Consider the following 15896-nt stretch of genomic DNA (forward strand, 5'->3'; position numbering starts at 1 on the left):
TCCAGCTGTACTGGGCTCGTTTCAGTTCATAAGTGGCAGGCAAGGTTTTTCATTTTCCCTTGAATAGTTATATTGTCTTCCTCACTCCATTTGTAAACTTCTGGCTGCACAAATATATCGGCGTATACTTGTATGTGTGTGTATATGTATACATATGAGAGATAGAAGCTGTAGGCCACATAACAAACTAAATTTGTACCTAGACATTGTACTCAGCCATGTTGGAAAGCCTGTAGAGAACATCACTATGAACTGGTTAAATACAAACTTTGATCCATATCATCAAAAGCATTTTGTGCATCATTTTTGCAACATCTTCAAGTGTTCAGTAACAAAAAGAAAAAGCTCTGAAGGGAAAATTAACTGTGTCATGGGTGATATAAAGCTGCAACAGTACCTATAAAGTGCCCTAGAAATACAAGAGAATTGAAGTAATGAACAGAAATGCTCAGTTAGAGCTTTTTCCATATTTTATGTTAATCATTAGGGTAGAGCTGAAATTAGCTTTAATTGATATTAAGGGTTGAAAAAATGAATCCTCTGGAGAATGAGTCTCTTTAACCTCTAATGATGCAGTAAATAAAATATGCTGTCAACATTTGTGCAATGCTAAGGGCTTTCAAACTTCCATATCTGTATGGTGAGAGATTCAATACTCCTCATTCTCTCCATTACAGCAGATAAAAGTGATGTCAGGGTGTAAATTCAGCTACAGGTTTTCCATGTTTCCAACTTATCTGTCATAGCCTGGTAATTCCCCCATGCTGGTGTGTTAACTCTAATAGGGAGATGGAGAGAGGAAGGAGGGGCTGTGAGAACTGAACAGATTCTGCATGCTGGCTCTTTCACTTGTGCACCTTCTGACCTGTAGGCTTCTGATGCCAGAGTATCAATAGAGAAACTGTGCTTCAGCAGTGGGTAAGGAAAAAAGGAGTAACGCTGCCTATTCTTCCTTTCAGGTGAAATATGCCCCAAAACATTTCATTTTTCACTTTAAAGGCAAGGTGGAATTGCAAAAGGCTTCAATACTTAAGGGACACTTAGTTTGGTAATAGTCAGACCATTCTTCTACCTGTCAGGACTCAGGCTGGTATTGAAACGCCTAATAACCAACTTGGTGAAGGGCATGAAATGTTCCTTTGCTGTAAGCAGGAAACCTGTTTTTCATAGAATCCATTTGATCATTGCAATCAACTGGAAGTATTACATCACTTGGGCAAGTTACTGTAACACTGATGGTTACTCTGCTGTAGTTAACTGAGAAACAGGAAACAAATCTCCCCACTTAGAACCCTCTTTGTCTTTCATCAGGACTGATACAATAACAGTTCTCATATCATAGGATATATATCTCCTTTGGAAAGTTCCTTGCAAGCCTTTCTGTATTAAGGGGACTATATTTCTGCATGCTTATAGAAGTCGTCCTGAGTGATGCTTGTGTTTTACCAGGGTGTGAGTCCATTAAGCCCACACAGTGATCCAACAATAACTTCTCTGATGAGACACAGCTGTAAAACTTTGGGAAAAGCATATTTAAAAAAAAAAAGTGCTGATGTTACATTGATTTTCTTATGTTTTCCTTCTTACTTAGGGTTTGGAAGGATTTAGGGGAGGAAAAAAACCAAAAATGCTCCCAAAGTTAACTTCTAGCTTGTATTGTGTTTGGAAGCTTTCTTCTGACAAAGACCCAGCTACCCTGGGACAGTCCCAGGCTTGTCAAGGATGTGTTGAAACAGCTAAAGGAATCGGTATGGTCTAGATAAAGTAAATAAGTTTTATCGGTGAAAACCTTTGAAAGTCAAGTTAAGCAGCAATAGGGCTGGTTTAAAGAGAAAACAGCCCAACCAGTTGAAAATAAAAAGTAGTGAATGCACAGCTACCAGGACCAGCAGGCTCCTGACCAAGTTACATACATTTCTGAGGGGTACACAGCAAAGCAATGGAAAGTGCTGGGAATGAAGGAGGCAGCCCTTATAAGCAAAGTAATTTTATAGTGCTAAGACACAGAGGATCTAATTTTCTTCTAGAAGACTCATTACCATGATTTTGTTACACATTATTTATGGGCTGTTATGATAGTCCTGGCAGGTCATAATTGCCTGAAGCCGGAGAATTAGTCACATTCTTCACATTTGGAAGAATGATCTGTACAGTTACGCTAATGACTTCATTCCCGGAGATGCCATGAGCTGGGCAGGGACTGCGTGTGTTGGGCTATGGCTGTATTAACCCCTTCTGGTTCTGAACACCATGCAGATTTTGCTCATGAGCTACCAAAACTACTTCAAAGCAGCTGTTCGGCATGTGAGTGACTTGCTACTTTCATGATGGCTTCCCCTTTCCTTCCCTTTCCTTGAATCTGGAGTTGGTTTTGGTTAGCCCTATTTTTCTATAGGGGAAATGGATTTTTTTAACTAGTCTGTCAGGCACAGGGACATTGCACTCTCTCCAGCAGAGATGCTGCAGCATTACGGTGGTAAGACTGGCCCATCTCTTCCCCATCTCTTCTTAACCTCTGACAAGAGATGAGCAACAGTTTAAACTGAGGAAGGGCTGTAGTGACAGCACTCCTAACTATGCCTTGCTATGTACATAGCAAAACCCAAACAATTCTTCACAGATGATGAATCAGAAGGGAGCACTATAATTGTTTTATGTGCCTTTTGGGACAGCACAAGCCAACTCTTGAATTAAAGGCTGGTGAACGTTGCTGTATCTTCCTGAAAAATGGACAGCTTTGATTTGGGGATTTCCAGTGATCAGGAATCCCCTGAACTGTTGGCTGGCCACTCCCAAACCCCTTGCCATTGTTGTTAAAGAATGGACATGAATTCTTGAATAAATGTGTATTACGTTGGATTGAGGCGTTTGGGTCATGTTGCAGCTTTATCTGCTAGACTAAAGAGAAAAGCATGCGGCCGGGGGGGGAAATTATAAACCATGATTCAGAAAGTATTGCTGGGAGAGAGTTAAGGGGTGACTTGATCTGGTTTGCAGCTCCTCTAAAAACCTTTTCCATTTTACTAGCATCCTTCTTGGTTTGTAGGTGTCAGACCAGCACAATATACTGGGGTTAACTGGCATGTGAAATTCAGATCTGGGAGAACCTCCCACCTGCTTTTTGATACTCCCCGTTTATATGGTCAGGGATGGCAAAAGTCCTTTGGTCAAAGCATCGTGCTGATGGCAGGACTGGCCCATAGGGCCCAAGCCATAGAACAAAGCTGCTCACAGCAGGATAACATCTTACCATGAGTAGTATGTAAACCTCATTTCTGGCTCTGGGAGGCAAGGCTCCACTAAAAGCTGTGTCCAGACAATTTCCCAGGAGCAGTGGCCCTCCTGTAGTGGCTCCTGCTGCTCACTGCATGGAAAAGGTTTGACTGATGCTGAACTGAAGGCAACCTCTTAATCAAACTAAGAGGTGGGAGTTAGAGTGTTTGTAAAATACTGTACAAATGGGAGGGTTTGATCACATTAAATGAAGGATCAGATTCATTAAATTAAGTGGAAAGCAATGTACATGGATAATTTCAAGGGTTGAGGCTGAATACGGTTTTTAAATAGGAAGTGATCAGCTGCTATACACAACACAGAGCAGCTCTCAAACATTTTTAATGACAGTATTTGTACACACTTTAGTTTAATTAACACATGGCACAAGAGAGGTTTGGTAACTAGGATGTAGTCTCACACCAGTCATCTCAATTATAACGCATGAAATTTCAAGCATCAGTACACCAAGAACATCACCCATCCCTGCCTCACAAGGTCTGGTGACTTGAATTTCCATTACACCTTGTTTCTCTTGGATGCAACAGTAATTCCTTCTCTCCAGATGGAGCAGTTCCCTTAGAAGTGGATGATCAGCTTCTCATTTGGATTTATTTCTTGTTTTCTGCAATCAAAATTAAGGAGACTGTGTATTGTCACTGCCCAGTGATCCAGATTACATCTCTGACAGCTATGTTTATTAGTAAATATGTAGTAATTGCTTCCAGAATCAGCTAGAGCTGTTCTTCTGTGTCTGTATGTGTAGGAGAGATTTCCTGTGATGTGTGATCCCTTTGCTAGCACAGCACTCATTAGACACTGGAGAATTGTTGCAGACACAGCCGGGTCTTATGCCTTTGCTGATGCAGCGTTGGTCCGGGGGACGAACTTCAGAATAATTGGATTCTTTGGTCTTAGGAGTCCCTGTGAACTCAGCTTGAGAGGGATCTGCAACAATAAGAGGAAAAACGCACTTGGAGATAGACAAATTAAATAAGTAGAGATTAAAAGAAAGAAACTTGGCCATGGTTTGGACATAACTTAATCTGTAGTGCCTGAAAGTGCACCTCCCTGAAGGTGCAAAGCCTTAGCACCCACGGTGAGAAACTAGGCACCTGGCTCTTCACGTGTGAGTTTCAAAACATAACGTGCTCCTCACCTCAGTTTCTTTGCAGGTCTGGCAGGTGAAATGTTGCAATAGGATGGTGATGGCAGCCTTCAGAGTCAGGAGAGCAAAGCGCATCCCAATGCAGTTCCTGGGACCAGCTCCAAAGGGCAGGTATGTGTATGGGTCTATGTTCTCTTTGTTCTCCTTACTGAATCTGGATAATGATATGGTTGGGGAAAAGAAATGAAGACAGAAAAAAAAAAAAAAAAAAAAAAAGTCAAAACAAAAAAACAACCGAAAAGCTACATATCTGTATTACTTATCCAGAGATCTCTTGCTGGTACCCTACAAAGTCTTGTTTGGCTTCTTGCTAAAGTGTCTCAGTGTATCCCAGCAATTGAGCACTGTGTCAGAGCTCTTGTCCAGGACAGGGTGGGATCCCACTTAGGTGATTTCAATTATCTCCATCCAGGCTATTAGAAGTTGGAAGCAAGGTGAAAATCTAGGCAACATGCTCTCCCAAAGTGACCAGTATTTCCTGTCTGTGGTATTTAGTGAGAAAGAAACCACAAGCCATCTTGGTTAGGAGCAGCATACGGCTTCAGTCTTGCTGGGAATGAGAGGTAGATGCCAATTATAAAAATAAGCAACTAGAGAGAAGTTACTACTGCCTTGAAAACAGGAGGGAAGGCAACTCTGGAAGGATCAACTCTGATCCTGGTATATTTGGTAGCAAAGCCTGCGTGAAGGAAACAGGCTTGGCAATGGCTAGCAGTCACAAAAGCTCAGCAACTACTCCGTCAGCAAGCCTAAAAACTGTGTACAAGATGTTGTGAGGTATCAATGTCATTCTTCCAATAAGATTATGTTGTTTGAAACCCTGCTTTAAGTACAAAGCTCATTTTCTTCAAATGACATTCCCATGAGCCTGCGATTTCTCATTGGTATTGTTTGCAAAAAGATAGGAAGAACACCATTAGGAAGCTAATCAGAGATTAATACTTAATTACCACATGAGGAAAAAGCAGCATGATAGTTCTTCCCTTTCGTTATGCTTTTTTGTACCTTTCTGGTCTGAACTCTTCTGGGTTTGGCCAGTACTCAGGGTTGTGATGCAGGGTATAGGGTGGGATCATGACAATGGTTCCTTTGGGAATGGTCACTCCATTTATTTCTACATCTTTCTTGCAGGTTCTTTCAATCCGTCCTCCAATGGGAAAGAGCCGAAGGGTTTCACTCACTGCCATGTCAAGATATTCCAACTGCATTACTGCTTCATAAGTGAGAGGAGCCTGTAGGACAACAGGAGAAAGGTGACCAGGTATGTTGGTATGAGGATTGGATTGTCCTAAAATGACTACTGAGACCAAAGTATCCTCAACCCCTACTGCCCTAACTGTGCTTCAGACTCACTGAAGAACAAAATGCAAGGTAGAAATTGCAGAATTGGTTTCATTTTCCATCCTTGAGTGATGGCAATGCCTGGAAATCCACTTGTGCATGGGTGCAGAGTATGGCAAATGGGTTTGTGCAGTGGGGTACCTGGAAGCTTTCAGCTGTGAAAAGAAAATCACTTCAGGGCTGAGTTTTCTCTGTGTGCCTGATCCCGGGGAACAGTGGTTAGGAGTTAAAGATTTCTCATTGCCTTCACTGAAAGAGGAGGACAGCAGGGTCAGAGGGTCTTTATCACTCAACATCCCCTCACCTTGTTGGGTAACACGGTGTCTATTTCATCCAGCAGTTTTTGCTGCACATCAGGATGTGTGGCCAGTTCATATGCCAGGTAACAGAGCATGTTGCTGGTGGGCTCATACCCAGCAAATATAAAGATGAATGCTTGCGACAGGATCTCTGTGTCGGTCAGGGCTGTGAGGAGAGAGTACATGGGGAGATGAACGAAAACAGTGTTGGCTGACGGTCTCAACAAGGAACAGGAAGTCAGAGGTGGGGTTGAGGCAGGTTTGTTGCGGTTATTTTCTGATAACATAGAGATACTCTCTGTCTGGAAAGAGTCATTTGATAGAGGAGCCATATGATTTCCTGGGATTGACGTGGCAGTGCTACTCCCTGGCAAAAGACCTGGGCCATTCCCCTCAGTTCCCATGCTGGCAGCAATGGACAAAGACTTCTGCCTGGAGCTGGCCAGTAGAGATGATGGTGACCCATTGAGCCTTTCCCTGGGAAACGGCTCCCTAACTCCCCTCACTCCCATAGCCTCTGTTGCTATGAAGAGTATTTAGGTATTGTTACCTTTATCTGAGTGATTTGCTTCATTGGTCCCATGATTGTTTGAGTGTTGGGATTCGATCATCAGTTGCAGAAAATCTACTCTGCCCTGAGAAGAAAAGCAGGAGAGTTTCTTTTGGTGATGGGGTCCCTTGGAGGGCTCACAGAAGCAGATTTCATAGCCTAAGCACAATTGTAATTCTGGAAGCATCCTCAAAATGCATGATTACTTCATTGGAAAAACAGAACACTTGCTTTTTAGCTTGGAAATGTGTCTGTCCTTTTTGCGAAGCAATTGGGTGGGAAAGCAGGGTCTTGAATGAATTTTTGGAAAGGGATCCAAACTCTAAAGGGGAGAATTTTGCCTGTAAGCAGCTTCAACATGTGAAAAGTGAGAAGGGAAGGCACAAACCTGACAGCTGGTATTGCTGCTCTTGCGCTGCTTACTCTGCTCTCTCATCCTCTGCCTAATCATCTTCAGGGAGTCTCTTACTCTGACTGATTACAAGCTCTGCAAACCTGAGCTTAGCCCAATTGTACCAAGCCTTTTTCTGGCTTTAGCTTCAGATCAATGTGCAATGTCCACTTGCTGCTCTGCCAGGACTGCTCGAGTGAAGCTTTTCTGACAGTATTGGAATCGGGTGTTTACACTCGAGTGGATTCAATGGGTTCAGTCATTGTACTTTGGCTTCACCTTTGATATCATTACCCTAATTATATTCCACTTAAGTGTATTTCCTGGCACAATTGCTAGCAAATTCACACTTGCTTACCTTGTGAGCCTCCTTTTCACGATCCTGCTTAATCTTGGAGATGGATCTCATGAAGAAATCTACAGCATCACCAGGGAATAAGCTTACATTCATCTTGACCAAAAGAGGAGTAATAAATGGGCATACAACTGGAGGGAAAAAAAGAGAATAAAATTGCACACTGTAAATAAAGTCTACCTGATAAGATAGCTATGGATGTTACTGAGGAAGTAATTATGCTACTAAAACTATTTCCTTCCTTGATTCTTTACCTGGCAAAAGTCTGGACTTTGCCTTTTTTCCTCTTTCTCGTTCCCTTGGGATTGTTTGTCTTGATGCAACCCTCTCCAGTGTTGTGCCCAATGGGCACAACTGAGCTGGGTTTAGTCATTGCTTTAAGAGATACCAAAGCATATCCCAACTTCTTTTTCTAAGGCAGTGTTTTCTTTTTTAAAAAAGAACAGGTTACCTCTTTACATTGTACAGCACTACAACAGGAATGTGGCTTAGAAGAGAAACATTGCAAATCCTGAGTTCTGTTTTCAGGCTGAGCTATTCACTACCATGCTGTGCTTATGCAAACATTTTCAAGTCCCCTTCAGAGTACTTCCCTAATTGTAGAGACTAGATTTTGAGCTCATGTATAGCTTCAATACAGCACTAGAACCTTCTCTATGCACAGATCACAACTTTCCCTGTGTTTTAGCAAGGTATCTAATCTTGATTTAAGGTTGCAAGTGATTTAAGGTCCATCACCATCACTGCTAAACTGTATCACTGCTAGAAAACTGCATCTAATTACAATCTCCACTCGGCACTCTCTTCCAGAAAATGCATTTCAGATAGTACCCCTCTCCTCAAGCCTCACAGCTCGACTTGCTTTTCTACCATTGAATCGTTTTCCAGCACTTATTTGGATATTGGCTGGGATGTTCATGTGTTTCTTGCATTGTGGATGCCGAAGGTGGAGAAAGCTTTTACCCATCTCCTTACCAGAGTTTTAGCATGAAGCTAACAATGAAGAAATGATGAGAAGAGCTATTAGAACTTCCATCCTTGCTAGTAAAGTTGTCTAAGCAATAGTTCATTGATTAATGTATAGGATGCACCAGTCTCTAATATGCTAAAGTTACACTTCAATAGTACTCCGACACCTGAATGAAGTTTTTAACCAAAAACTCTCACATGTCAAGATGAAGAGTGGGTCCAAAAAGTCAAACCGGGTCAGCTTCTGCATCTCTCTCACAAAGGGGTCTTTGGGGTTGTTCATGGAGTCAATGTTCACACCAAACGAAGTGCTGGTGACAACATCCATGCTGTAGCTTCCAAAGACGCTGAGGAAAGATAAAAAAGATACTGTGGTTAAATATTTGGACCAAGTGGATGTATTTTTTCCTAATGCTTATGTGACATTCAAATATAAAGTCTCCTGCCCTGGTTTTGAAAAGGAAATTGGATAGATGGTAACCGAAATCACTTAGAGTGAAAGGGACAGGTTTTGAGAGCTTTGGTTTCAAGCCTGCGTGGGTTTTGAAATAGCACAGCTTTTCTGCGGGTTTTAAAATTGTGTAGCTACATGAACGGGTTAGTGCAAGGACAGCATGTGGCTCTTGAACATGTTAGCCTCTTGGGAGGGGTGGGAACACACCTTGCTTTGAGTATGCCATGAAATGTTCTTGTTCAATCCAGAACAGCTCTATAATAATACAAACTGTCCAAGCCCTCTCCTTATGTGAATTTTTTGGTAGGGGAAAGCTTTGCTTGCATGCGACTGCTGCTTCTGCGTTCATGCTTTGAAATTGAGGGTGAAATACACAGGTTTTGTTCCAGAGCCCATATGGAGGGCACGGATGAGGATGGGGCAAATGTGGATGAGCATCCAGCAGTGTTGTGTGTGGGGCAGAGGCACCAGCAACCCCAATGTCCCACAGTATAATAAAGTAATGCATTGAGATCCTGAGTATACGCAGGGAAAACTGGGTTTTCCTGGCAGATTTGGGGTTATCTTGGATCTGTGGATCCACAAAGCTGTGCTGGAGCATTTTTCTCCCTATCTAATCCCCTTTCAAAGACTTCTCTCTGAGCGTGTGCCTCTGGGAAGTTTCACTAACACACCAGCTTAAGTTTTCTCATTCAAAATCCAGCCAGGCTTTTGGCTAGCCCCATTCCTCATCTCAGAGGTCTGGTTTACCCAGCGAATGAGCTGTGTTGCCAATAACGAATGAAGCACAGCATTTGCTAACAAGGTTTGCTGCAGTCTGCTGCTCCTAGGAGCTACTTACTCCTTTACAGATAGAGCATTGTCCTTTTCCACTTGCTTTTGGATGTTTTTCACCAAAACTTCCCCGTAGTGTTTCATTATAGGGAACATCTGTAACACAAGCCAGATATGGTCAGGTAAGTATAGTACATTTTACTCCTTTAAGACAGGCTTACAAAGGCTATATGGAGTTTCATGAATATTTACAAACATGGTCTTTGTGCTAAGGTTTTATTTTAAGCTTTTTTCATTTTAAATTAGGCATAAATTAAAGAGGCCAACTTAGTTGTCAGGCTCTGACTGACGAAATCAGACCCCTGTGACAAACTCAGCCTGAAAACACTGCCTACTGACTTTCTGATTTAGTTTGTACCTGCTCCTCTGTGTTTTACCTCCTTTAGTTTCCCACTGGTGAAGGTTGGAGAGAGCACAGTACGAATCCTTTTCCACTGTTCATCTTTGGCTAATGAGATAGCATTGTTCAGGATCCCTGCTATATCTATATGCTGGAGGGGAAGAAAGCAAAGTGTTAACCCCAGGAAAGATAGCAGCTTCCTAGCAAGGATGGGAATGTTGCATGCAAGTCCCTGTCTAGGCTGTTTCAGGGGCTTTAGTACTGGCAGCAGGCTAAGGCCTTACAAACAGCCTCTCTCAAGACACACATACATAAATAATCCCCTTTCCTGCGGTAAACCATCTGTGACATGCCATTTCTGTATCCAGACCAAGTAACCCAACAAGCCCAACATCCATATGTACATATTGTCTGTATCCACATCTGACTGTGCTACCTAGAGCCTGCACCCCAGCTGTGGCACATGTGCTAACTGGACCCTTACAAGTTCCTGCATGCTCACACAGATTCAAATTCCTCCGTATATATAGATGTATAAGAGCAAAATTTGATGTGCAGGCAGCCAGCTTCCTCTGCCAGCCTGGGTATGCAGTCCCCAGGCTGTAAGGCAGGGGAACAGTGACATACAGTGGCCATTCACAGTAATCCCTATAGTGCAGTCACTCATACCCTATGGGAACCCTGCTACATGCTTGTCTCCTCCTGTACTTTATTTTCTGGACTCTGTGGAACATCATGATGCTTCTGCTCTTACCCTCCGGTTGGTAAAGGTGGAGTAACACTCTTTAACCAGCACAGATTTAATGATTTGGGGGTCCATGACAGCCACCACAGGTTGCCTACCATCATAAATCCTGGCGGGGAGAGAACAGGAGACAGATAAACAACCCCAGATAGTTGAAGTGTGAAGCTTGCCTGAAACAAAATGTGTTAAACAAATGCTCCTCCATCACCAGTCTTGCTGTTCTGCAGATGCCCAAGTACAGAAATGTAGGAAGTGGAGATGGAAAACGACTCCCAGGCCTTCTCCCATCTGGTTTTGTAGATAAAGGGGGCTAAACACCTTCCAGATTCACTGAGAAATGAGGAGGGCTCAGTCCCTCAAAGGACCAGATAATAAATGAAGCAAGTGTCTTCAGTTTCTCTCCTGACTCTCTGTGGTTTTCCAGGCACTTAAACACATTATAGTATTAGAAGGAAACTTGTTTGACCCCTTTCAGCCTCTTGAATTGGGTATCTGGAGACTTGGGCTGACAGCACTGAAATATCCTTGGAGATGAAACTCAGTCCTTGTTTTTGTCTTTCTAAGCTGCCAGTTCTGGATGTCTTCCTGGAACAGATGTAGATTAAGTGGATTTATGCACTTTCCCTGTTTATGTAAAGATCTCTTTTGCAGACTCCATTTTTAAAGTTGCAGTAGGGGCCAATGGATGCTTTATGGAGGATACACGAGTTTGTAGCCCAAGTTACAACAGCAGCAATAAAAGCCATAGGAGATGTCCAGAGCAATAACTGCTGTAGGTCCCACCACAGCAGGTAAGGCTAGCAGCACAAGGAAGTTGGTAGACTTTGGGTCTGCTTCTTCACTCAGTATTGGGAGTCACTCATGTTCCTTTGCTGTTGGTAAACCAGAGGAACCTGACCTCCTGGTTCTAGATCCTCCCTTAAGCAAATAGTTCTGCTGCCGGTTTTGTTAGGAGCAGGTGAGTGCCTTTTGTTACCAGCTTTAAAACACCTTTCATAGTATATGTCAAAGCAATTTCCATATAGCGTGACAGCAGCACAGTCCTGCAATCATTGCAATTAAGCCACCACAAACACCCTATCTTTGCTGCACTTGTCATGCTGGGACCATTAGAGCTGCAGGTAGAGAAAAGGGAACTTTCCTACTGAATCTCTTCTTCCCTCTGTATGGATTGTAGTTTTACCTTAAGAAGAGAGCAGTGGTTCATACTCACCCCCAGACTTTCCCGTATTTCTGAAAACATTCATTGTCAAACTCAGTGAAACCCTGTGAAAAACAATTTAAAAATTATCTTAGGGATAATGCAGTGGAGGGTATGGTGTTGGAGATGATAGTGCATTGGGAGGAATATCTGTAAAGTGGTGTTCGAAGCTGCCTTCCGAGTTCTTCTCCTCTCTGAAAACATCATGAAGGACAGCGTAAATGTACATTGTGCTTGTGAATGAGATGTTTACCAGGATGCTGGCAAAGGGCAGCTGTAAATCAGCCACCCACGAGTGCTCGTTTGGTGATGCTGTAAAGACAAGGCCCTGTGGTCTATGTTGTTGTGCCCTGATCCCATACTGGCCTTTGCACTTGTGCTTTAGAGCAAAGCTTGGCATTTGGACATAAATTATCACCACCATGTACCCATTTAGCTACAGCTGTATGAGCAAAGGCAGATATTTCTGGATCGAGGAAGGCTTCAGTCACTTACTTTGCGATATTCCAGGCACGTCCCAAAGAAAGGCAGAGGTCTTGGCCCAGGAATACCCAACTTCTTGAACAAACCAAATGGCCAGGTCCCATATCTGTGGGACAGAAAAGACAACCAAGTGCTACATCACAGTGGCACTGGGGCTGAGAGCAATCCTAAGCCTGGAGAATGCAGCAACGTCTCTTTGGAGACAAGGTAGAGAAGGTTGATCCAGGAGCTGGAAAAAAAGTGTCCCAAAAGAAAGTTGCCCTATACAAACTACTTAATAAACATAGTAAGACTCACTGCTGCCACACAGGGCTTCAGAGAGATCACTTTGGTATAAGAGCAGCTGTCTCTTAAAGGCATACGTGCACTGGTGCGACCAGGACCTTAAAGCCTTTAGCAAAAGTCAAAAGAGGAGCTCATTGCCTACCAAAGGAGAGACAGAAAAGAGAGCTGGAAGAAGGAACATCAAGCTTACATGTTTTTATTGAAGAGGAATCAAAGCAGTGCCAGAAGGGATGTCCCAAACAGACTATTGTCAAGCTGGACTTTAACTTCATTTATTGTTCTCCCTCCCTTAGCCCAGCGTTAGCTCAGTGGTGCATCAGGAAGTATTGTCTTGATGGTTTTCTTTTTAGGTTTTATTGACAGCTTTGCAGATTTCTTTCCTCTGAAGCATCCTTTTTGGAAGCTGTGAAGTTATTACTTCTACCTCGGGGCCTTCTGTTTCTCAACAAGGGGCTGGGCTGCAGCCCTCTGAAGCTTGTCTTTGGCTGTGTTGAAAGAGCTACTCAAAGTGTTTGTTTTTATTTAGTAGCTGCAGCTTTCCAAGCGAGCAGCTCATTGCAGAAGGGATGTAAAACTGCAAAGGTTTGGCAGAGGGGTGTTATCCAAGATCCTCTTTGGACCACATGGCAGCAGCTGCTTAGCTAGCATCTTTGGGATGCTTTCCTGAAAAGCCAGAGCATAGGCTGAGATTTAAGGGGTTTCTCTTGCAATTAGTAATACTTTTCTAAATCTGGGGGTCCACAAATGAGATCAGTCCTCACAGCACAGATTCTGCCAGAGTACAGAAGCAGACCTCATCTTATAGTCAGAATCATAGAATAGTTTGGGTTGGAAAGGACCTTAAGATCACCTAGTTCCAACCCCCCTGCCATGGGCAGGGATGCCTCATACTAGACCATGTTGCCCAAGGCTCTGTCCAACCTGGCCTTGAACACTGCCAGGGGTGGAGCATTTACCATTTCTTTGGGCAACCTGTGCCAGCACCTCGCCACCCTCACAGTAAAGTCCAATCAGGAGCAGGCAAAACCCAAGGAAAGGGGTGTTTGCAGGTACAGAAAGGTTTCACAGAGCTCAGTTGGTCAATGTTTAACCTTTTCTGTCAAACGTTAATTCAGTACTAGGTGTAAAATGTTTGTGGATTCTCATTTGTAATGTTTATGGACAGCCAGGGCTGTGGGAGGACCAGGAAATGACAGTCTAGGTTGGGTACAAAGGCCCAGAACACTGTAGGAATGTAGGCTAGGCTTAATCCATTTGAAGTATGGCCAAAAAACCTCAGTCTAATGCTCTTATGACTAAATGTGACATGGTTTTCTGCAGGCTAAGGATCATTCAGTGTAAAGCTAGGGAATAATCATTACTACTTCTTATCATGGAAGTGAACCAGAAATGCCTGATATTCTTCCATGCGTGAACTGGAACAGCATTGCCCCAGATGGACAAGAAGCATCTGAAACACCTCCTTGTGCTAATGGGCAGTGAAATTTCTATTTTAGATCAGATATCAGAGCAGAAGGATCTGGGCTACATCCCTTTTAGCCATAACTAAATTGTAAGTGGCTGCAGAAGATGGGAGTCTGGTAACTAGCAATCTTAGATGGCCACAGTGTTATTGAAATATGAGGGTTTGGGTCAAGAATGAGGGTGGATTTTTTTGAGCGGGTGGGGGCTTTTGTTGGGTTTTTTTTAAAGACTGCCCCAAACAGGCTTCTGAGTGATCAAAATGACAGGAAAGGGTTTGAAAAACAGGTCTGAGAAGTTTCAGAGCTTACTGAACTGCTGTGGTTGGAGCACTGCCAGGGCAGACAAATGGATTGTGCTCGTGTGTACCACATGAATAGTTAAGGTTTATGGCTAGCAACACGCTGTCTCTGCCTAAGGGCTTGTCAATACTACAGAGTTTGTCAGTCTAGCCTTGTTGGTAGGGGTTGCTAGCAGAGATGCTGTATGTCCCAGCAGAAGGGGGTTTTCAACCAGCCCCGCTATGCTGCAGCACTGAATGGCATCAGCAAAGCAGAGGAAAGCATTTTTCATTATCACAGCTCCACTGAAGCAGCAGGGTACACTTCAGACTACCATGGTATGAAAAGCCAGGAGCAGGGAGCTGACCTTGCTCTGGGCTTTGTTTCTTCACTTCTTCACACAGCAAGGGTAGGCTGTGGATTTGGGGCATGGGATGCTGTCCCTGCACCCGTGTGGCAGATCTAACTTCTGCAAGTATCTCTGGTGGTCCAGGTGCCCATGTGTGGAGCATCTTACATGGGCATTACAGAAGGAGTCAGGAGGAATAAGAGCTGATCTTATGAATGCTCTTTTTCTGGTGCCTTTCTGCTGCTCTCCACCTTTGCAGGTCATGCAGTAGGGTCATTTACTGCTTGCTCCCCTCCATAGGGCAACCTCAGTCAGGGAGGCACAGCCTTCCTTAGGCCATATTTCTGTGGAAAATGACCTAAAGGAGCACAGCCCTCACTTGAAGCCAGCACCCTGCTGGTAATGAATGCTTGGCACCATTGTTATTTGATTATTGCTTTGATGCTTAGCAGCAAAACCATAACAGTGCACAGGAATACTCCAAACCTTGGAGCAAGATCACACATCTGTATGGTCCTTAGACTCCTCTGCTATTTCCCAGAGCCTAGTTAGAAGCTGGAAATCTGGAAATCAAACCTACCTGTTTGTTCTTCATCTGATGAGTTGCATAAAAATGAACAATAACAAGAACAGGAATATGGCATGACCAAAGAACCAATAAAGAGAATTTTACTCACGCTAGCAGGAGGACTACGAAAATGAGCAAAAGGGCCCATGTCTCCATAGAGAAGGAAGGAAGAAGATTCATTTTGGCTCTTCTCTGGTTGGCTTTGAGTTCTGTCTTGATGTCTGTCCTAAGTCTATGGGGAAATAGGAGTGTTCCGCAGTGTGCAGCTTTTTGTATCCAACCATCTGATCTAGGGGCTGTCCTTCTGTCACAAAGGAGGAGGAGTAGAATGCAAAGGTAGTAAAGTATGCTAATCTGAAAAACATTTTTCATGTGATAGATAAATGCCTGGATAAACTGTAGAAAGTTCAAAGTATTTAATACGTATGTTGCTGAGCATTTCAGCTAGTTTCTTTGTTGTAATAGTAGGTAATAACTGACTTCTTATTGATGCTCCTGGGCTCCTACACCAAAATATATTAAACCAAGTTACAATGAAAAGGTAAATCC

At 43.3% G+C, this 15896-nt stretch overlaps 1 protein-coding gene across 1 annotated transcript; it reads right to left on the reverse strand.

Moving 5' to 3' along the window:
* Positions 1–3597: 3597 nt before the first annotated feature.
* Positions 3598–15598, reverse strand: LOC115607356 (cytochrome P450 3A21-like). The gene is made up of 13 exons (XM_030484568.1): positions 15457–15598; positions 12416–12509; positions 11933–11985; positions 10729–10828; positions 10012–10125; positions 9642–9730; positions 8545–8693; positions 7381–7508; positions 6632–6716; positions 6087–6247; positions 5447–5673; positions 4433–4595; positions 3598–4221 (listed from the first exon to the last, which is right to left on the reverse strand). Exons 1-13 carry the CDS (start codon positions 15525–15527, stop codon positions 4123–4125), a joined length of 1533 nt encoding a protein of 510 aa, XP_030340428.1. The 5' UTR covers positions 15528–15598; the 3' UTR covers positions 3598–4122.
* Between the last annotated feature and the right edge of the window lie 298 nt (positions 15599–15896).

Source organism: Strigops habroptila, chromosome 4 (genome assembly GCF_004027225.2).
Source record: "Strigops habroptila isolate Jane chromosome 4, bStrHab1.2.pri, whole genome shotgun sequence".
Taxonomy (NCBI): domain Eukaryota; kingdom Metazoa; phylum Chordata; class Aves; order Psittaciformes; family Psittacidae; genus Strigops; species Strigops habroptila.